Raw genomic sequence first — 22357 nt, 5'->3', positions numbered from 1 at the left:
ATCCGGAACATTGATTGGCCGCAGTTGGCGCTGCGTTGCAATGAAGCACCTTCAAAATGCCATGAAAATGGCTAAAGTGGCTATACAGCTGGACGCGGGGAACCGACAAAAGGTATTATACTGTATATATATCAATAGAGTGACAATTTCAGTGGCAAACGAGTTATATAGCCAGGAGATATATGCTTTATCGTTGATGTAAACAATCCACAAAATAGGCGGGGCTATCCGATGCCAGCTGCAGTCTATAGTGTGTGATTGCGGCCTTAAATTCGGAGGTTTCTTGCTTGTGGGCATTCCTGCATTTGCAGGAACTTCCCATTTGTTCCTGCTTGTGTTTAAGTAACTTTTTTTTTATATTCTAGATTTCCCTGATTGTCCATGGGATTAAAATGTGGGTCAAAAGGGCAATAAAAGTATTATCAGAGGTTTTTCCGTTTAGGCTATGCCATCGTTGTAGTATTATACATGTGCAACGTTTTATCTTAAAATGTATGTGTAATCTGATGCGTCGGATAACAGATGGGTGCTTTTAGCAACGCGGGTGTATTACACTAGTGTTGCCCATTCTAGATGTTTAGAATGCCTGACCCTAGATTTATGCTTGTTTAGACCTAGCTGCACTGGGGTCGGAAATGCAATTGTGGTTACATTAAAACACCTGTAATCAGATTACAGATACTTTTGAAGAAATATTATACTTTTTATTTTATTTAACCTTTATTTAACAAGGCAAGTCAGTTAACAACAAATTCTTATTTACAATGATGGCCTAGGAACAGTGGGTTAACTGCCTTGTTCAGGGGCAGAATTACATATTTTTACTTTATCAGCTCGGGAATTTGATCTAGCAACGTTTTGGTTACTGGCCCAACACTCTAACCACCTGTCGCCCTCGAGAAAAAAATACTTGTTCCGCCTTAGCGAGGATGACCACAAATCAGAGACCACTATGATTACACACCAAATGCGTTTTATGGATTGTGGGAAAAGAGCAGGAATATCCTTTTGTAGGCTACAGTCCGAGGTAGGTCTTCCAATGACAGGGGTGTAGCCTACAGTCGATACAGATATCAATTTATTGATATCTGCATAGCGCATTGATGTGAATCACACTGCTGATCTTTCATTTAGCTATTTGCGCCTTACAGATTGTTGTGGATGGCTGTTCATAAATGGGTATTTTTAACTAATAATGGTTTAATTGCAGAAATTAAAGCTGCCTATCAATCATTGTTTTTGCGACAAACGAACATCCAATAAAAAATGACCTCTTGCAGCAAGTTTGAGGGAGTTCCGCTCTGTTAAAACAATTTTGCTAATAGACATAGTACCAGTCAAAAGTTTGGACACACCTACTCATTAAAGGGTTTTTCTTTATTTTACTATTTTTTACATAGTAGACATCAAAACTATGAAATAACACATGGAATCATGTAGTATATTTGAGATTCTTCAAAGTAGCCACCCTTGATGACAGCTTTGCACACTCTTGGCATTCTCTCAACCAGCTTCACCTGGAATGTTTTTCCAACAGTCTTGAAGGAGTTCGCACATATGCTGAGCACTTGTTGGCTGCTTTTCCTTCACTCTGCGGTCCAACTCATCCCAAACCATCTCAATTGGGTTGAGGTCGGGTGATTGTAGAAGCCAGGTCATCTGATGCAGCACTCCATCTCTCCCCTTGGTCAAATAGCCCTTACACAGCCTGGAGGTGTATTGGGTCATTGTCCAGTTGAAAAACAAATGATAGTCCCACTAAGCGCAAACCAGAAGAGATGGCGTATTGCTGCAGAATGCTGTGGTAGCCATGTTTGTTAAGTGTGCCTTGAATTCTAAATAAGTGTCACCAGCAAAGCACCACCATACCTCCTCCATGCTTCACGGTGGGAACCACACGTGGAGATCATCCGTTCACCTACTCTGCTTCTCACGAAGACACGTCGGTTGGAAGCAAAAATCTCAAATTTGGACTCATCAGACCAAAGGACATATTTCTACCGGTCTAATGTCAATTGCTTGTGTTTCTTGGCCCAAGCAAGTCTCTTCTTATTGGTGTCCTTTGTAGTGGTTTCTTTTCAGAAATTCGACCATGAAGGCCTGATTCACACAGTCTCCTCTGAACAGTTGATGTTGAGATGTCTCTGTTACTTGAACTCTGTTAAGCATTTATTTGGGCTGCAATCTGAGGTGCAGTTAACTCTAATGAACTTATCCTCTGCAGCAGAGGTAACTCTGGGTCTTCCTTTTCTGTGGGGCTATCTTCTGTATACCACCCCTACCTTGTCACAACACAACTGATTGGCTCAAACACATTAAGAAGGAAAGAAATTCCACAAATGAACTTTTAACAAGGCACACCTGTTAATTGAAATGCATTCCAGGTGACTACCTCATGAAGCTGGTTGAGAGAATGCCAAGAGTGTGCAAAACTGTCAAAGGCAAAGGGTGTCTACTTTGAAGACTGCGTTGTTGGTTAAGGGCTTGTAATTAAGCATTTCACTGTAAGGTCTACACCTGTTGTATTCGTCCATGCGACAAATAAATAACGTTTGATAAAGATAAAACCTAATTGTATTATTTTCTGTAGTAGAAAGCAATGGGTTAGAAGAAGCCTACATAACTACCCCATAAAGTAAAATGCAACATCCATTTATAGCCAGCTATGTGAACTCTAACATTGATTTATACTGCAATAAATGTTGTTCAATTGGTAACATACATTTTTGTATTCTTCTAATGCCTCTTAAGGGGAAAGTAATGAAAAGTAATCAGAACTTTTGGATTACCGAAATTAACATTTACGTTATTGAATAATTACAATTTTGGACAGGTAACTGGAACAGATTACATTTAGAAAGTAACCTACCCAACCCTGTATGCCACTGTACTCCAAATTTGACCTTTATCCACACTGCTCTATCGAGAAGGTTGAAATACTGCTAGTTTTCTGGGAAAACTGCCCTTTTCATCCTCATGCAAGCTAGCATTAGCCACAACAGCCGTTATGGAATGGCACATCGCGTACCACGACAAAGGAGCTGATTGGCTGTGGTGGCTACTGTTAGCTAGCATGAGGACAAAAAGGGCAGTTTTCCAGTAAAAAGAGCAGTATTTCAGTTTTTTCTATGGATCAGTGTGGATAAAATGTAAATAGTCCGGGTGGATTAATTGTTCAGCAGTCTTATGGCTTGGGGGTAGAAGCTGTTAGGGAGCCTTCTGGTCCTAGACTTGGCACTCCGGTTCCGCTTGCCGTGTGGTAGCAGAAGGAACAGTCTATGACTTGGGTGACTTGAGTCTTTGACAGTGATGTACTAGGCCTTACGCACTATCCTCTGTAGCGCCTTACGGTCAGATGCCGAACAGTTGCTATACCAGGCGGTGATGCAACCGGTCAGGATGCTCTCGATGGTGAATCTGTACAACGTTTTGAGGATCTGGGGACCCATGCCAAATCTTTTCAGTCTCCTGAGGGGGGAAAGGTGTTGTCGTGTTCTCTTCACAACTGTCTTGGTGTGTTTGGACCATGATAGTTTGTTGGTGATGTGGACACCAAGGAATTTGATACTCTCGACCCGCTCAGTCCCGTCGATGTTAATGGGGGCCTGTATGGCCCTTCTTTTCCTATAGTCCACAATCAGCTCCTTTGTCTTGCTCACATTGAGAGAGGTTGTTGTCCTGGCACCACACTGCCAGGTCTCATCGTTGACGGGGATCAGGCCTACCACTGTTGTGTCGTCAGCAAACTTAATGATGGTGTTGGAGTCGTGCTTGGCCACTCATCATTTGCGCCAACAGTTTGGAAACATAAGGAACGTATCTTTTATCATCGAAAAATAATGTAAAAAAATTACTACACACCTTTATATGGTTAGGGTTCCCAGCACGGCCATATTTCCATGTTCCAGCACTTGTTTATGGAAAACAGATGGAAGACAGTCGACTATCTGCGCTAATTAGCTATCTGCGTCTTCTAACACCTTTGTGTAAACGGAAGATGGTCGCCACAAACGTGTTGTCACTGAAAAATACTGTCGCCTGCAACTGTGTTAACCTTAAGTGTATATTTTGCAATCGTGAAATTATTTTGATGTGATATGAAAGTAGTCAGCATGTAACGTTAACAAAACTGCGGGACAGCAGTGCATAGCTGGTAGTGAAGAACACTGTCTACCGGTGTCCTAGCTAGCTAGTGTGGTGGCTAATTTCCGCATTACCAAATGAGGAGTTCCAAAACACACCAGTCCGAGTTAAACTACATCTTTAATACTTAAGATACTTTTGCAAAAGTTCTTGACCCCACCAATGCATTCTCTCGAATGAATCATTTAATGAGGTGCTTACAGAATGGCTCAGGGATCTTTTATAGCAACGATACAGCCCCTTCAACGTACATTGACAAACCACAGATACTTAGTAACAGTTCACAAAGGTTACGTTTTGTATGACAGATATCCATAAAACACATCAGACAGTAACTGCTATGTCAACAGGATTAATTATATAGCCCAGTTTCTGGTCTCCTTAGAACTGTCCCTCCCAGGTACGGTATAGAACGAAAACACCATTTCATCCAATATATCAATTGTCAACTCTAGATACTCCCATCTCAAGCAAACCCCCTCTTGACCCCACTCCTGGACAGGCTCACTGGAGGGAGTGAGCCTCTAGGCCATATATTATCACAGGACAAGTGTGAGATCTAAGAGACCATGGTCCCAGACACTGCCATAAACCTCCCCACAATAAGGAAAAGGAGGGTGTGACTTGCTCATAGACATTGTGGAGACAAGTCATTGGTTCCCCAGTAATCACGCCATCCCTTCACATGGTTTAAGCATAGGTAAAGACACATTCCCATGACGACAAGTCTGACCTCTCCTCTCTCTGGGCCCCAAGTGTCTGAGCCCCAGCTAAGGTAGACATGCAACTGAAAAGACACCAGAGTCCAATGGACACTTTCTAATGACAAGTACCTCAAATAAGCATATTATACTAATAAAACATCTTAATTATCTATGTTACCCAACTAATTCTGATTCGTCCACGACACTAACTACCGGTGTCACCCTGTCTCCTGTCTGTGTAAAGTTACCGCAGAGCTAGCTAGCACTCAGTGACCGCGTTTACATGCACACAGTATTCTGATAGTAGTTCATATCCCGCTTAAGGTCTTTTTCGGGATAAGCTGTTTACATGCACCTTTGCTATCACGCTCATGAGAATCCCTGTATCCATGAACAGAATATTCCTCATAAGTACAGTGCATTCGGAAAGTATTCAGACCCTTTTTACACCTTTTGTTACGTTACAGCCTTCTTCAAAAATGTATACACATTTTTAAAAAAATCATATATTTTTCTTGGTCACATCCCTTGGTCAGGGAGGTGACCAATAACCCGATGGAGCTCTGTCAGGGTGACCAGAGTTCCTCTGTGGAGATGGGAGAACCTTTCAGGACAACCATCTCTGCAGCACTTCACCAATCAGGCCTTTATGGTGGCCAGACAGAAGAAACTCCACAGTAAAAGGCACATGACAGCCCGCTTGGAGTTTTCCAAAAGGCACCTAAAGGACTCTCAGGCCATGAGAAACGAGGTTCTCTGGTCTGATGAAACCAAGATTGAACTCTTTGGCCTGAATGCCATGCCTCACGCTTGGAGGAAACCTGGCACCATCCCTCAGGTTAAGCATGGTGGTGGCAATGTCATGCTGTGGGGATGTTTTTCAGCGGCAGGGACTGGGAGACAAGGCAGGATTGAGGCAAAGATGAACAGAGCAAGGTACAGATATCCTTGATGAAAACCTGCTGCAGAGCACTCAGGACCTCAGACTGGGATTAAGGTTCACCTTCCAACAGGACAACGACCCTAAGCATGCAGCCAAGACAATGGAGTGGCATTGGGACAAGTCTCTGAATGTCCTTGTGGCCCAGCCAGAGCCCGGACTTGAACCCGGTCGAACATCACTGGAGAGACCTGAAAATAGCTGTTTAGCGAGGCTCCCCATCCAACTGACAGAGCTTGAGAGGATCTGCAGAGAAGAATGGGAGAAACTTCCCAAATGCAGGTGTGCCAAGATTGAAGCATCATACCCAAGAAGAGTTGAGGCTGTAATCCCTGCCAAAGGTGCTTCAACAAAGTACTGAGTAAAGGGTATGAACACTTATGTAAATGTGATATTTCAGTTTTTTTAACACAATTGCAAAGATTTAAAAATATGTTTTTCTTTGTCATTATGGTGTATTGTGTGTAGATTGATGAAATTAGAAAAAAAAAATCATCCTTGTTAGAATAAGGCTGTAACGCAACAATGTGGGAAAAGTCAAGGGGTCTGAATACTTTCCGAATGCAGTGTGGATGGGTTAAATGGAATAAATGGGTTAAATGGAATAGTAACCGAAATATGGATACTGACATGTAGGCCTATAACCTCACATGTAGCGTAATATATTATTAGCTCCTGCAGAATTATGCATTTCTTACAGTGAAACTATACAACAAAAATGTATTTTGTCTCAGGAAAAGGAGTGGAGAAATATGATTGCTTTCTTTCAGCATCTCTTGCGACGATGCGAATGCGAGGGTAATGTGTTTTCTTTGAAACTGTTATCCAAGCAGACAGTATTTCAACCACAAAATATGCACCCAAGACAAACTGCATTCTTATCAGAAATGTGTCTTGTCATTTTTCTCAGCTTTTCATTTCCTTAAAACCAGTCAAACTGATGACATTTTGCAAAGGAATAGTCTTTCCACTGTTTTGGAGTTATTGCGTTTTCTCCCCAGTCCCTAAACTAAACAGACAACTTCACTGGTGTTAACTATAGATTACTAATGCATTCATTCTATCGATGTAAGACATTATTCCGGTGAGCACTACTTTATTTAGTCTTCTAGGGCAGGTATTCCCAAACTGGGGTACGGGTACGCGCAATGCCGTCGGGGGTACGCCAAATAAAAATTGGATTCTCATAAAAAAAAATTAAATAGTTTTTTTCACATTTTCAAACAAGCTGTCAGGCATTCCGTTGGCAGCAAGAGCCTCTCGGCGGATGCTGTAGTGTACCTAAGTGGCGTCGGGAGCCATGACAGGGAGACATAGTGGAGTGGTAACGCGCGTGCAAGCAGTTGTTCCCGATGCCACTTGGGTACACTGCAGCATCCACTGAGAGGCTCTTGCTGCCAAGGGAATGCTTGAAAGATGTTTTGGACACTACAGTGAAAGTGGTTAACTTTGTTAAAGCAAGGCCCCTGAACTCTTGTGTATTTTCTGCACTATGCAATGATATGGGCAGCGACCATGTAACGCTTTTACAACATACAGAAATGCGCTGGTTATCAAGGTTTTTTTTTTTTTTTTAATTGAGAGTTGAGCTTAACATTTTCTTTACTGACCATCATTTTCACTTGTCTGACCGCTTGCATGATGATGAGTTTCTCACACGACTGGCCTATCTGGGTGATGTTTTTTCTCGCCTGAATGATCTGAATCTAGGATTACAGGGACTCTCCGCAACTAAATTCAATGTGCGGGACAAAATTGAGTCTATGATTTAGAAGTTGGAGCTCTTCTCTGTCTGCATTAACAAGGACAACACACTGGTCTGTCATCATTGTATGATTTTTTTTTTTTATTTTTTTTTTGTGTGCAAATGAACTCAAGCTTATGGACAATGTCAAATGTGATATAGCAAAGCACCTGAGTGTGTTGGGTGCGCAATTACGCAGGTACTTTCCCGAAAAGGATGACACAAACTGGATTCGTTATCCCTTTCATGCCCTGCCTCAGTCCACTTACCGATATCTGAACAAGAGAGCCTCATCGAAATTGCAACAAGCGATTCTGTGAAAATTTCATTTAATCAGAAGCCACTGCCAGATTTCTGGATTGGGCTGCGCTCAGAGTATCCTGCCTTGGCAAATCGTGCTGTTAAGACACTGATGCCCTTTGCAACCACGTACCTATGTGAGAGTGGATTCTCGGCCCTCACTAGCATGACAACTAAATACAGGCACAAACTGTGTGTGGAAAATGATTGAAGACTGAGACTCTCTCCAATACAACCCAACATTGCAGAGTTATGTGCATCCTTTCAAGCACACCCTTCTCATTAACCTGTGGTGAGTTATTCACAATTTTAGATGAACAAATAAGGTTTTATATGTAACATGGTTAAATAAAGAGCAAAATTATTGATTCTTTTTTTGTGCCCTGGTCCTATAAGAGCTCTTTGTCACTTCCCACGAGCCGGGTTGTGACAAACTCACCTTCATTCTTATGTTTAATAAATGTATAGTGTGTGTGGGAGGCTTACAATGATGGTAAAAAAAACATTTGAGAGTGTGCTAGAGGGGGTACCCAGCTGGAGGTTGGGGTACGGGACTATAAAACATTTGGGAACCACTGTTCTAGTGCAACAAGTTATGACAAAAGAAAAGCTGCATGTTTCACACTATAGTTGACAAATAAATGGCCTACCAAATGTCGGAAAGTATAATATAGCTTACCAAATGCCGAATAGTATAAGCATAAACTAATTTAAATTTAAGTAAATGAATTATGGTCTGCACAATTATCACGGTGGATCGAACTGCACAGGTAATTGCGGGCTGCAATCACACCCTTCTCTGCAGTGGCAACATGTAACAATTTTTTTCACTCATCATCACTGTAAAATAAAAAAATGTAACTGCTGCAATATCATTTGTTACAGTAGTTGCCCTGTTGGTATTATGTGATAATGTTCTATCTATACGTTTTAATGCTATTATGTTTCAACTGTTTGGAAGTTTACAGCTGTCTTTTTCTCTCTAGGAAGCTTACTGTGAATACTTGAGGAGTATCAACTTCATCTCCCACGCACTTCTGGAGGATGCTGAATCAAGGAGTAGGATGAGACCTGGACTATATTCCATTATGCAAAACTAAATAAAGGACAATTCATACATCTCCTTTCATTCAAGATGTGCTCTGTAAATGAGTTGTTGTGACGCTTTCAAGATGGGACTGCAACTACATCTTTATGGCAGTCACTGGCTGTGTTTATTGTACATTTCTTCACTAACTGATATTTTATTTTCTTTCCTCACCCAGAGGAGGAGGAGATGGTAGCAGTAGAGGTGGAAAAGATGTTGAGGCTAGCTGAGCAGTGTTTGGAGAGAGTCAAGTCCTTTGTAGGAAAGAGAGATGAACCCCCTACCCCTCCCTCTTCCACCACCACACCAACCAACTCAGCAGCACTCAGCCTGACCACAGCCTTAGCCCCATCTGTTGCAGTAAACCCTGGAAAGATTGGTAAATATATTTATCCTCAAATTTTGCTATGTTTTTCAAATTACTTTTCCCCAGAATGTATCATCCTCCTGTCCCTCCTCCAGTTTTGCCACAGCCACAAGAGAAGATTATTGACTCGGGGCCTAAATATAACCCCAGGCCTGGACACCGCAGAGTTCTCTCTGAGGGTGGAGGGGAGGTCTCCCTCTTCCTGCCCCCAGAAGTCTTCCAGAGGTTGCAGACAGTGGAGTCACAGGACACCAGGAAGTGAGTTATCATAGAAACTGAGGACTAAACAATCTGGGTGCAAATGGGGAAATATAAAATATATAAATAGTCCTTCAGTGACAGCAGAAGGACTCTGTTTACAGTATTCATGAGACGCCTTCATCAGAAGTCAATTAGAGAATGGTTGTCAATGTAGAACTTTTTTACGTTGTCAAAGAGGCGGGTGACTAAATAATCTACATGTAGAATGCAGCCCCCTTGTGAAAACTAAGCGAATTGCAACAACTCAGCCTGAATTCAAACAATTCTCCCCCTCTCCTAGCTTTACTCCCCTCACCCACTTTTGCGTCTCCCCGTCCCCTCCCCCACATTTGCAGCTTTTTACTCTCGGTTTTTAACACCAGCTTCAAACATCTGAAAATACAATATTTTGGGTTATTTAAAATATATTTCACATCGGTTTAGATGTACAGTGATTCTCTACACTATACTTGCTTGTTTTGTCACAAACTGACATTATTAAAACCAGGAAATGGCAGAGCGAATTCTACTACCCAAGTCTGCCATTGTTGATTCTGCTCCTGAGGAGATTACCAAGCCTTTGTGAGACACTGATGGAAGAGAGGGAGGGTGCAGCTTTCCCATTTGACAACATCTTTTGTTGTCAAATAGGAAGGCTGCACCATCAGAATGCAATTTTGTATCGGTCCAAAATATTTGTTTTGTGAATAAAATTCCACTATTACTGCAGATACACTGAGTGCACAAAACATTAGGAACACCTTCCTAATATTGAGTTGCACCCTCTTTTTCCCTCAGAACAACCACAATTCGTCGGGGTATGGACTCCACAAGGTGTCAAGCGTTCCACAGGGATGCTGGCCCGTGTTGACTCCAATGCTTCCCACAGTTGTGTCAAGGTGGCTGGATGTCCTTTGGGTAGTGGACCATTCTTGATACACACGGGAAACTGTTGAGTATTCAGACCCCTTCTCTTTTTCCACATTTTGTTACGTTACAGCCTTATTCTAAAATGAAGGAAAAAAATCCTCAGCAATCTACACACAATACCTCATAATGGCAAAGCGAAATCAGATTTTGGGATTTTATTTGCAAATATATTACAAATTAAAAACATCTAATTTACATAAGTATTCAGATCTTTTGCTATGAGACTCAAAATTGAGCTCAGGTGCATCCTGTTTCCATTGATCATCCTTGAGATGTTTCTACAACTTGATTGGAGTTCTCCTGTGGTAAATTCAATTGATTGGACATGATTTGGAAAGGCACACACCTGTCTATATAAGGTCCCACAGTTGACAGTGTATGTCTGAGCTAAAACCAAGCCATGAGGTTGAAGGAATTGTCCATAGAGCTCCGAGACAGGATTGTGTCGAGGCACAGATCTGGGGAAGGGTACCAAAACATTTCTGCAGCATTGAATGTCCCCAAGAACACAGTGGCCTCCATCATTCTTAAATGGAAGAAGTTTGGAATCACCAAGACTGATCCTAGTGCTGGCTGCCCGGCCAAACTGAGCAATCGGGGGAGAAGGACCTTGGTCAGGGAGGTGACTAACAACTCGATGGTCACTCTGGTAGAGCTCTAGAGTTCCTCTGTGGAGGTGGGAGAACCTTCCAGAAGGACAACCATCTCTGCAGCACTCCACCGGCCTTTATGGTAGAGTGGCCAGACAGAAACCACTCCTCAGTAAAAGGGACATGACAACCTGCTTGGAGTTTGCCAAAAGGTCCTTGATGAAAACCTGCTCCAGAGCGCTCAGGACCTCAGACTGGGGTGAAGGTTCACCTTCCAACAGGACAACCACCCTATGCACACAGCCAAGACAAGGCAGGAGTGGTTTCGGGAAAAGTCTCTGAATGTCCTTGAGTGGCCCAGCCAGACTTGAACCTGATCAAACATCTCTGGAGTGACTTGAAAATAGATGTGCAGCAACGCTCCCCATCCAACCTGACAGAGCTTGAGAGGATCTGCAGAGAAGAATGGGAGAAACTCCCCAAATAAAGGTTTGCCAAGAAGACTTGAGGCTGTAATCGGTGCTTCAACAAAGTGGGTCTGAATACTTATGTAAATATATTTCTAGAAAAGGCCCATGGAGTTGGTGCAATAATCGTTTAATTCATTGCCTCTTACTCAGCTGGGCCAGGGGCGCTTTAATTAGGTCAGGTGGAAATGTCCGACAGATCTCCACTCCATAAAAGGAGGAAATTGCCATCGCCTGATCGTGCTGCTTTCTCTTCCTTAACTCCGTCTAATCCAGACGTTATGTGCATCCATGAATCCACCACAGAGTACTCAGTAAATATACCACTTTATGGTTAAAGGAATTCCTGCCTCAGTCTCATCCATTCGTCTGTCACCTGACCCGTGACCACCTGTTCACCCTCACTGTCAGTCATCCTACCTGTCCAGCTACCCACACAGATTCCAATAATCTTTCAATGGTCCCTCGAGCCAGATGATGACGGAACCAAAGACAGGTGAAAAGGAAATTAAGGGGGATAAGGAGGAATTGTCTTCACTGGAAGGAAGGAGAAAGGAAGAGAGCAGCTGAGGGAAAGGTCTTGGAACAAAGAAAAGATCCAGGAGCTAAGCCCATTCTATTCAAGTGTTTGGAATGGTCCAGTGAAAGATTGGTGGAATCTGTGTGGGTAGCTGGACAGGTAGAATGAAGGTGAAGAGGTGGTCACGGGTCAGGTGACAGAGGAATGGATGAGACTGAGGCAGGAATTCCTTTAACCATAAAGTGGTATATTTACTGAGTAGTCTGTGCTGCATAACAAAGGAAACAGAATAACATGTATCCAATCAAATTCATAATCACAAAGATCAAATCATAATCATTCATTAAACATAATTAGGTAATTCAGCAATTCAGTTCAATAGGAATCATCTTTGAGTCATTTAGGCTCGTAACTATTTATCATAAATCATGAAAGAATAATACAAACAATTATCGGTTATTCAATCTATAATCACCATTGGTTGGATATCAGAGTCAATCAGTTCAACAAACAATGACTTTCTTATTTCACCCTTTCAAGTGTCTTCATGTGTACATGTCATTTCATTACATATTAACCATATCGATTGCATAATTGGCCTATTATGATCCGTAGGGCCGTGATCATTGACCATTCACATTACACAATATGTTTGAAGCGTGCGCTCCAAGCTGCGCTCCGCTGTAATAACTCTAAACAACAACTGATGGCCCACTCTCCCAACCGCAACAGATAGTTCAGATGAAAGGTAACAGATTCGGTGGATTCATGGACGCACAGAACTTCTGGATTAGACAGAGTTGAGAAAGCTGCGCAATCAGGCGATGGCGATTTCCTCCTTTTATGGAGTTGAGATCTGTCGGACATTTCCACTTGACCTAATTAAAGTGCCCCTTGCCCAACTGAGTAAGTGGCAATGAATTAAAGGATTATTCCACCAACTCCATGGGCCTTTTCTACAGCCACCCCGGAAATTTGTTAAATTCCACTCTCCTCAAAAATGGCTCATTGCTCCCTGTCCTCTGTCATCTCAGGGAGAGGAATTAGTCGGGCAACTGGCCGGATATATGTCCGGTTCTTTACCTGGATCTCCACTGATCTAACACGACCGTCGGTCCCAGGCATGGTCTTTGTGATACGGCCCACAGGCCAAGAGGCTCGAGGCAGCTGAGGGTCCACCATCATTACGACTTGGCCAGTTTCCAGGCTGGCCATTTCTCTCCGCCATTTCCCTCTGTGCTGTAGACTTGGTAGGTAATCCCTAATGAATCGGGCCCAGAAATGGTCAGCCAAGATCTGGCTGTGTCGCCAACGAGGTTGGTATCAGCATACATGGCTTGAGGAAATGACGCATCTCGGCGTCCCATCAAGAGCATATTCGGTGTAACCGGATCGGGGTCAGCGATGTCTGCAGAGATATCCCAAGGGTTTGGAGTTCAGTATCCCTTCCACCTCTATCAGGACGGTCCGCAAGACAGTTTCAGTGACAGTTTGGTCCCCCAGGACGACTCGTAAGGCCGTCTTTACAGATTTGATCTCTCGCTCCCATGTTCCTCCAAAATGAGGAGCTCCTGGAGGGTTAAATTTGAATGAGATTTGTTGTTCCATCAGCTGATCCTGGAGGCTAGGTTCCATGACTTGGAAGGCTTCCTCCAACCTGGCTTCTCCTGCCTTGAAGTTTGTGCCTCTGTCAGCCAGGATCTCGTAGGGTTTCCCCCTGTCGGGAGATAAACCGCCGTAGGGCCATGAGGAAGGCTTCAGTATCCAAACTCTCCAGTAGGTCCAGGTGGACACATCTAGTTGTCAAACACTTGAATAGAATGCCCCAGCGCTTTTCCACTCGACGACCTAGCTTGATCGTCAAGGGGCCAAAGCAATCGACTCCTGTTGACCAGAAGGGTGGTTTGAAGAGGCGCAAGCAAGCAGGGGGTAAATCTGCCATTTTGGGCACAGTGGCTCTGGCCCGCCATCTCTGACATTCCACGCAGGCCTACTGGTGCTTACGAATGGCTCCTCGTCCTCCAAGTATCCAGTACTCCCGCCTCATTTCCCCATAGACTCTCTCTGGCCCTGGGTGGAGAAGCCTCTCATCATAACTCTTGATGAGGAGCCTGGTAATAGGGTGTCTGGAGTCAAGGATATTTGGGTGGATAGCATCGGGATCCAAAACTTCTGCTTGGCGCAGCCTCCCTCCGACTTTGATCACTCCAAACCTGTTTTTGCTTCGTCATTATGGTGTATTGTGTGTAGAATGAGGGGGAAACTATTTAATACATTTTAGAATAAGGCTGCAACATAACAAAATGTGCAAAGTCAAGGGGTCTGAATACTTTCCGACGGCACTGTCTCAAGGCTTAAAAATCCTTTAACTTGTCTCCTCCCTTTCATCTACATTGGTTGAAGTGGATTTAACAAGTGACATCAAGGGATTATAGCTTTCACTTGGAGTTACCTGGTCAGTCTGTCATGGAAAGAGGCGTAATGTTTTGTACACAGTGTATATTATGGATTTCTTTCTTAATTACTTAAAGACAGACTTGGTTAGTGCAGAGTATTTTAATACTGCAGAACTGGAATGCACATAGTGTGCCCACCCCAGTTGTAGACTTGATACTTTTTAAACCTTTGGTAAGATGAGACAAAACGTTTCTGTATGTTTTTGTGTATATGAAAGGGAGCTTACACCCATAGAGGAGGCATCACGGTTGAACCAGAAGTTGAAAGCAAATTGTGAAGCTCGTCTGGCCCGACTGCCCCCTGCTCAGGCCCGCACACAGAAGACTTCTCTGGTCAGTTTTTGTGTTATGTCACTTATACCAAACAGACACCACACACCATATTCAGTTGAACAAAGTTTGTATGTGTGTGTGTCAAACTTTTATGTAGTGGATATAACGTCTGTGTGGATATCACAAACTTTCTTTTTAGCTTTGTTCTACTGTAATATGACACACATTATTAAACTTAGAATGAAAGTAGCAGCAAGTTTACTAACAAGATCCCTCAATTTGTCACAATTGAAATGTCATCCAAAGTAAAGCAGAAAGGTTGAAATCCACACAGCTGTTATATTCACTACACATACTGTGCACGGCCATACACACACACTTGAGTACCAGATGTTGGTATAAAATCAAAGTTGGACCCAACAAGAGCTCAGGAGGGAAAATGGTGGAAGTGCAGGTTGATTCTGGTGCGCGATTGAATGAATTAATTGAGAATGAATGGAAGACGGAAGAACTTCGGTTTCTGGTAGGAATGCAATTTGTCAACAATGATCAATTTGAGGTCACAAATACGTTAAAGGAGGCATTAAGAAAGCTAGTCAGAGGGACCAGGAGTGGTTTTGTTTTGAGTTCCTTTGTCTCAAAAGAGGAGGAGGAGGAGGCGGCGGCATTGCGGCTCCTTAAAGGATCAGAATCTGAAATGGAGCGCTTTTATTTTCAGTTCAATCAAATCCAATTTTATTTGTCACATGCTTCGTAAACAATGGGTGTGGACTTATGGGCCCTTCCCAACAATGCAGAGAGAGAAATATTAGAAAAGTAATAATACATACACAATGAGTAACGATAACTTGGCTACATACACAGGGTACCAGTACCGAGTTAGGATGTGCAGGGGGACAAGGTAATTGAGTAGATATTGTCACAGGCCGGCTCATAGCCTGTGGCAAAAATGAGGGGACATCAACAACAGGTATAGGCCAATTCAAAAGGTTCTTTATTGTAAAACAAAACTATTAACTCTAAACAAAGAAAAAGGAATGAGGTGTGGAAATGTCATAATGTAGGGTGTATGGAGGCGTGAATATGTGTGTGTGTGTGTGTGTGTGAACATGACTGAGTGGAAACTAAATAAACCTACAAAGGAACAAACAAAACAGGATCATACCTGGAGGAGCAGGGAGAGAGAGAGGTTAGGAGAGCAGTTTTATACCCTGAGCCCAGGTGGCTCCAATCACTAACGACCCTCCTCTGCCTGCAGGAGGAACCGCCCCTGCACTGCAGAGGAGGAGCCGTGACAATATGTACATACAGTACCAGTCAAAAGTTTGGACAAGTTTTATTTTTGTTATTTTTAATTTTTAATTTTTTAAAATTATTATATATTTTTTTGCATTGTTGTTTTCCTTTCTCTTTGCCTTTTTGTTCATTTTGTTTGTTGTTGGTACATGGGGGGTGGGGAATGGAATTATGTATATTTTTTTTAATAAAAAAACATTCTCGGTGGGTGTCTTGGATGGTTGAGGGGCAGCTCTTGAGGAACTGTGGGGATCTTGGTTCTGGTGGCCTGGCGGTTGGGAGCTTGGGCAGGTGGCTGATGGATTGCTGATTCGGGTCCCCGTTTTAGACCTTGTGGGAGATCTGTCGACGTTCCCTTGAGCAGGGCGTTGACCCTGGTTGCTTCTGTGTGTCACTCTGGATGTGAGTCTGTTAGATGACTAATGTGATGTAGTGAAGCCGCTCAACAACTACAAGTATATTGTATGTTCTAAATATTCAGTAAAAAAGGATAAAAAGAGAAGAAAAAATGAAAGAAATTAGCATACAAAAATATTTAAAGTAACTACATTGTAAAATAATAGTGTAGACATCACAGTGTGCAAAGCTGTCATCAAGGCAAAGGTTGTTACTTTTTGAAGAATCTCAAATATAAAATATATTTTGATTTGTTTAACTTTTTTTTTTTTTTTTTAAATGTAGTTACTACATGATTCCATACGTGTTATTTCATAGTTTTGATGTCTTCACTATTATTCTACAATGTAGAAACAGAAAAAATTAAGAAAAACCCTGAAATGAGCAGGTGTGTCCAAACATTTTACTGGTACTGTACAACTAGGAATAAAGTGAATAGTCCACATGACAGATAATAAACAGTAGCAGCAGTGTATGTGATGACTTGGGTGGCTGGAGTCTTGGAAAACTTTTAGGGCCTTCCTGACACCGTCTGGTATAGGGGTCCTGGATGACAGGGAGCTCGGCCCCAGTGATGTACTGGGCAATACGCACTACCCTCTGTAGCGCCTTGCGGTCGGATGCGATGCAGTTGCCATACCAAGCTGTGATGCAGCCAGTAAAGATGCTCTCAATGGTGCAGCTTTAGAACTTTTTGAGGATCTGAGGGCCCATGCCAAATCTTTTCAGATTCCTGAGGGAGAAGAGGCGCTGTTGTGCCCTCTTCACGACTACGTTGGTGTGTGTGGACCATGATAGATCCTTAGGGACATGGACACAGAGGAACTTGAAGCTCTCGACCCGCTCCACAACAGCTCTGTTGATCTGAATGGGGGCGTGCTCAGCCCTCCGTATCCTGTAATCCACGATCAGCTCCTTTGTCTTGCTGATGTTGAGGGAGAGGTTGTTGTCCTGGCACCACACTGCCAGGTCACTGACCTACTCCCTATAGGCTCTCATCGTCGTTGGTGATCAGGCCTACCACTGTCATGTTGTCATCAAACTTAATTATGGTGTTGGAGTGGTGAACTGCTACGCAGTCGTGGGTGAACAAGGAGTACAGGAGGGGACTAAGCACGGCAGATGTGTTGTTGCCTACCCTCACCACCTGTTTGCGGCCTGTTAGGAAGTCCAGGATCCCATTGCAGAGGGAGGTGATCAGTCCCAGGATCCTTAGCTTCGTGATGAACTTGGAGGGCACTATGGTGTTGAACGCTGAGCTTTAGTCAATTAACAGCATTCTTACATAGGTGTTTCTCTTATCCAGGTGAGAAAGGGCAGTGTGGAGTACAATAGCGAGAGCTTCATCTGTGGATCCGTTTGGGTGGTATGCAAATTGGAGTAGGTCAAGGGTGTCTGGGATTATGGTGTTGATGTGAGCCATGACCAGCCTTTCAAAGCATTTTATGGCTACAGATAGATGTGAGTGCATCAGGGCGATAGTCGTATAGACAGGTTACCTTGGTGTTCTTCGGCACAGGCACTATGGTGGTCTGCTTGAAACATGTAGGTATTACAGACTGGGTCGGGGAGAGGTTGAAAATGTCAGTGAAGATGCTCTGAGTACGTGTCCTGGTTATCAGTCTGGCCTTGTGACGTTAACCTGTTTTAAAGGTCTTACTCACATCGGCTACGGAGAACGTGATCACACAGTCGTCTGACAGCTGGTGCTCTCAATTGGTTCAGTGTTGCTTGCCTCGAAGTGAGCATAGAAGGCATTTAGCTTGTCTAGTAGGCTCACGTCTCTGGGCAGCTCGTGGCTGGGTTTCCCTTTTGAAATCTGTGATAGTTTGCAAGGCCTGCCACGTCTGACAAGTGTCAGAGCCGATGTATTAGGATTTGATCTTAGTCCTGTATTGAAGCTTTGCCTGTTTGGTGGTTCATTGGAGGTCGTAGCGAGATTTCTTATAAGCATCCGGATTAGTGTCCCGCTCCTTGAAAGCGGCATCTCTAGCCTTTAGCACAGTACGAATGTTGCCTGTAATTGCCTGTAACGGTCACTGTAGGGACGACGTCGTTGATGCACTTATTAATGAAGACTGATGTGGTTAACTCCTCAATGCCATCAGATGAATCCTGGTGCTAGCGAAACAGTCCTGTAGTTTAGCATCCGCTCCATCGGACCACTTCCATATTGAGCGTGTCACTGGTACTTCCTGTTTGAGTTTTTTTCTTCTTCTTGTAAGCAGGAATCAGGAGGATAGCGTTATGGTCAGATTTGCCAAATGGAAGACAAGGGAGAGCTTAGTATGCGTTTTTGTGTGTCGAATAAAGGTGATCTACAGGTGTTTTTCTTTTTTCACCTCTAGTTACACAGCTGACATGCTGGTAGAAATGAGGTAAGACAGTTTTCAGTTTTCATGCATTAAAGTCACCGGCCACCAGGAGTGCCGCCTTTGCATGAGTATTTTCTTATTTGCCTATTGCCCTATACAGCTCGTTGAGTGCGCCAACATCGGTTTGTGGTGGTAAATAGACAGCTACGAAAAATATAGATAAACTCTCTTGGTAAATAGTGTGGTCCACAGCTTATCATGAGGTATTCTAACTCAGGCGAGCAGAACGTCGAGACTTCCTTAATATTAGAGATTGTGAACCAATTGTTGTTAACAAAGACACACCTCCCCCTTGAGCTTACACGACGCTGCCTTTCTGTCCTGCTGATACATAGACAAACCAGCTAGATGTATATTGTCCTTGTTCAGCCATGACGAAACAGGATACTACCAATTTTTTTTTTCTTTTTTAAGGTGTCATATCTGGAGTGTTGTTGGACATTGTGATTAGTTATCTTACACAGAAGATTCCAGGAGTGGTTAAAGCATGTCGACTAAACCGTGTAATAGATGGAGGAAAGTCAATCGGTTTTACTGATGTTTGAAGAAGTATCTGCCTACTCGTGAAACTGGGATATGTAAGATATGCAGTGAGAGCATTTGTGAAAGCCGTTGCAGTGCCGAAATTGCAAAAGGTATGGTCATGTGTCAAGTGTGTTCAGATGAAATCAATAGGTTGGTGAAGAATGTGATGATCTACAGAGTGGTAGGCCACAAGCTCACAGAACGGGACCGCCGAGAGCTGAAGCTCATAGCGCATAAAAATTGTCTGTCCTCTGTTGCAATACTCACTACCAAAAAACTGCCTCTGAAAGCATCGTCAGCACAAGAACTGTTCGCCGGGAGCAGTGTTGGCTCTGTAGCAGTGGAAAAGTGTTCTCTGGATTGATGAATCAAGCTTCACCATATGGCAGTCCAAGGGACGAATCTGGGTTTAGAAAATGCCAGGAGAACGCAACCTGCCCAAATGCATAGTGCCAACTGTAACGTTTAGTGGAGGAGGAATGATGGTCTGAGGCTGTTTTTTATGGTTCGGGGCTAGGCCCTTAGTTCCAGTGAAGGGAAATCCGAATACAATGACATTCTAGACGATTCTGTGCTTCCTACGATTCTGTGCTTCCAACTTTGTGGCAACAGTTTGGGGAAAGCCCTTTCCTGTTTTAGCATGACAATGACCCTGTGCACAAAGCGAGGTCCATACAGAAATGGTTTGTCAAGATCGGTGTGGAAGAACTTGACTGCAAAGAGCCCTGACCTCAACCCCATTAAACATGGGATGAAATGGAACACCGTCTACAAGCCAGGCCTAATCGCCCAACATCAGTGCCCGACCTCACTAATGCTCTTGTGGCTGAATGGAAACAAGTCCCCGCAGCAATGTTCCAACATCTTGTGGAAAGCCTTCCCAGAAGAGGGAAGGCTGTTATAGCAGCAAAGGGGGGACCAACTCCATATTAATGACGAACAGATGTCCACGTACTTTTTATATCCATGTACTTTAATTGTTCCAATGATGCGTTATGCACACTAAGAGATGTAGCACAGACTTCCTCGTGTATATACTCGCAGGGTGGTTAGGAGTGACTTCTTCAGTAGCCTACTCGAGTGCAATCAATGACAACCCTTAAACTATGACGTTTCATTGTTCAGACCCTGATAAGCCATATATAATGCAATCGGCCAGCAGTTAGCCGACCTCAGGCTAATACTGGTTGTAGTGTTGAGGTGATAATAATTTTTTTATGTTTACCTTTCAACAAGAATTCTGCCTCCTGGAAAATATTGCTTGTCTTATTTACTAATTACATTGTGTGTGAGATATCTGACATGCATGCTTTTAACATCTCTAGAAAGGGTATAGAAATCTAAAATATTTATACATTTTCTTTCAGACTCTCTCTCTTCAGAGGCAGATGATGGAGAACCTGATTATTGCCAAGGCCAGGCAAGATGCTGTATCCTTCGTTTCTGATATTTAATGTGGACTTTCAGTTGCCTGGCTACCCAGAGTCCTTGCTTCAGCCAAACACTAGGCCACACCCACGGACGTTAGTTTCTTCTCCGCAGTGAGTTTGGATCTGAGTACCTCCCCGACCCTTCACCGAATACGAACACATTCAGGACCGTCTGATTTGTGGGTTGGGCCGGAGCCAGAACACACAGCGGTTTGACATTGTCATTGGCTTTGATACTATGATTGGTTAGAGACGATCCAATTGCTGATGACTTTGTTTTGTACAATGCCCCTCATCTTCACAAACGATTTCAATGATGGCAGTCTCAGACGAAAGTATGAAGCGAATGACAGAGCAGCGGAAGAATTTGGTGTGAGTTGTCGACTTGTCAGGCTAGACTTTCGGGGTCAGTTTATTATTATTATTATTATTATTATTATTATTATTATTATTATTATTATTATTATATAAGTCTAGGGGTTATTAGGTAAGACTGTCCACTTGAGTAAGACCAGGAACCAAATGATGGTATCTTGGTTCAAGGATCCCTACGTGTGACCCTTGGAACACATATTCCAGACACCTCATGCACTGGCGTACCGGACACACCCGCAGACCACGCAAGGAGTGGCCTAAAGGGTTACATCTATTATAGTGATCGACCTATTGGTGTTTAAAGGTAAACACCTTCTGAGATAATGAATGCTAGTGGTTGTCCATGGTGGTAGGCATATAGCTTTGGGGTGAGCTGCTATATTATGTTTAGAGCCAGTGGACATTTGGGAAGAGTTCCTTAATGTCTGTGAAGCTCCAAAGGAAGATGGAGGAAAGGAGACTGAGGCTGCAGGAGGAGGCCAACAGGTGAACATTCATCCACTCTGACAGTAGAGCTCGGTACACATCACAGTACAAGTCTCACAGTTGTATGACCTTCCAGGCTAACAGCATAAGAAATGTCGGAAGTATAACTGTGTAGGGATTAGAATCAGAACAGAAAGCCGATACTTGTGTGCTTGCAGTTAAGTATAGAATATTTCCCTTCATTGACCACTCAATCCACCCATGATTGATGTAGTATGAATGAAAGTCATTGAATGGTGCTTGGAGCTGAGCTCCAGTTACATCCATATATCAGATTAGTAATCTGTCTGTGCTGTATGCAGGAGGTTTGCTGCGTCTGGAACAATTACTGGAGAAGAACAGGAACAACGTGTTCTGTACACAAATATTTTGGAATATGAACAAGATCATGTGAGTTCAGAGTTCAGTGACAACTTGACCAGCCTTTGTGTTGATAAGTGAACTTTAGTGTTTGTTTTCAGAGAATGAGAAGGTTATTGGCTAAGTGACTGCTGTCGAGTTGTGCCCTCATCCTGTGTATGTGTTTGACTTACAGGACTGGCCCAAGCTTTGGAAAGCGAAACTCAAGAAAAATCCTGATGATGCCACCTTGGTCACCGGCCTTGTTTCATGTCTTCTCAGGTACTGAACACGAGGCAGTCATCTATTTTGCCAAACATAATGTTACTTAATTTCCATTTGAATAGAGGAGTAACTTGTGTTGTCTGCTCTGT

General features: G+C 43.2%; 1 protein-coding gene across 2 annotated transcripts in view; it reads left to right on the top strand.

Annotated features, from left to right (window-relative positions):
• Nucleotides 1-23: 23 nt before the first annotated feature.
• Nucleotides 24-22357, top strand: part of vps9d1 (VPS9 domain containing 1) — a 29601-nt gene continuing 7267 nt past the window's right edge. For both annotated transcript variants that reach the window (XM_029757861.1, XM_029757860.1), the window contains exons 1-9: nt 24-112; nt 8818-8890; nt 9097-9297; nt 9381-9543; nt 14707-14821; nt 20721-20783; nt 21592-21644; nt 21947-22034; nt 22180-22265. In XM_029757861.1, coding sequence (XP_029613721.1) covers nt 41-112; nt 8818-8890; nt 9097-9297; nt 9381-9543; nt 14707-14821; nt 20721-20783; nt 21592-21644; nt 21947-22034; nt 22180-22265 — 914 coding nt within the window. In that variant the 5' untranslated portion in view covers nt 24-40. The remainder of the gene's footprint in view (nt 113-8817; nt 8891-9096; nt 9298-9380; nt 9544-14706; nt 14822-20720; nt 20784-21591; nt 21645-21946; nt 22035-22179; nt 22266-22357) is intronic.

The sequence above is a fragment of the Salmo trutta genome, chromosome 7, assembly GCF_901001165.1.
Source record: "Salmo trutta chromosome 7, fSalTru1.1, whole genome shotgun sequence".
Lineage (NCBI taxonomy): Eukaryota > Metazoa > Chordata > Actinopteri > Salmoniformes > Salmonidae > Salmo > Salmo trutta.
This window is presented reverse-complemented; position numbering and strand designations above follow the sequence as displayed.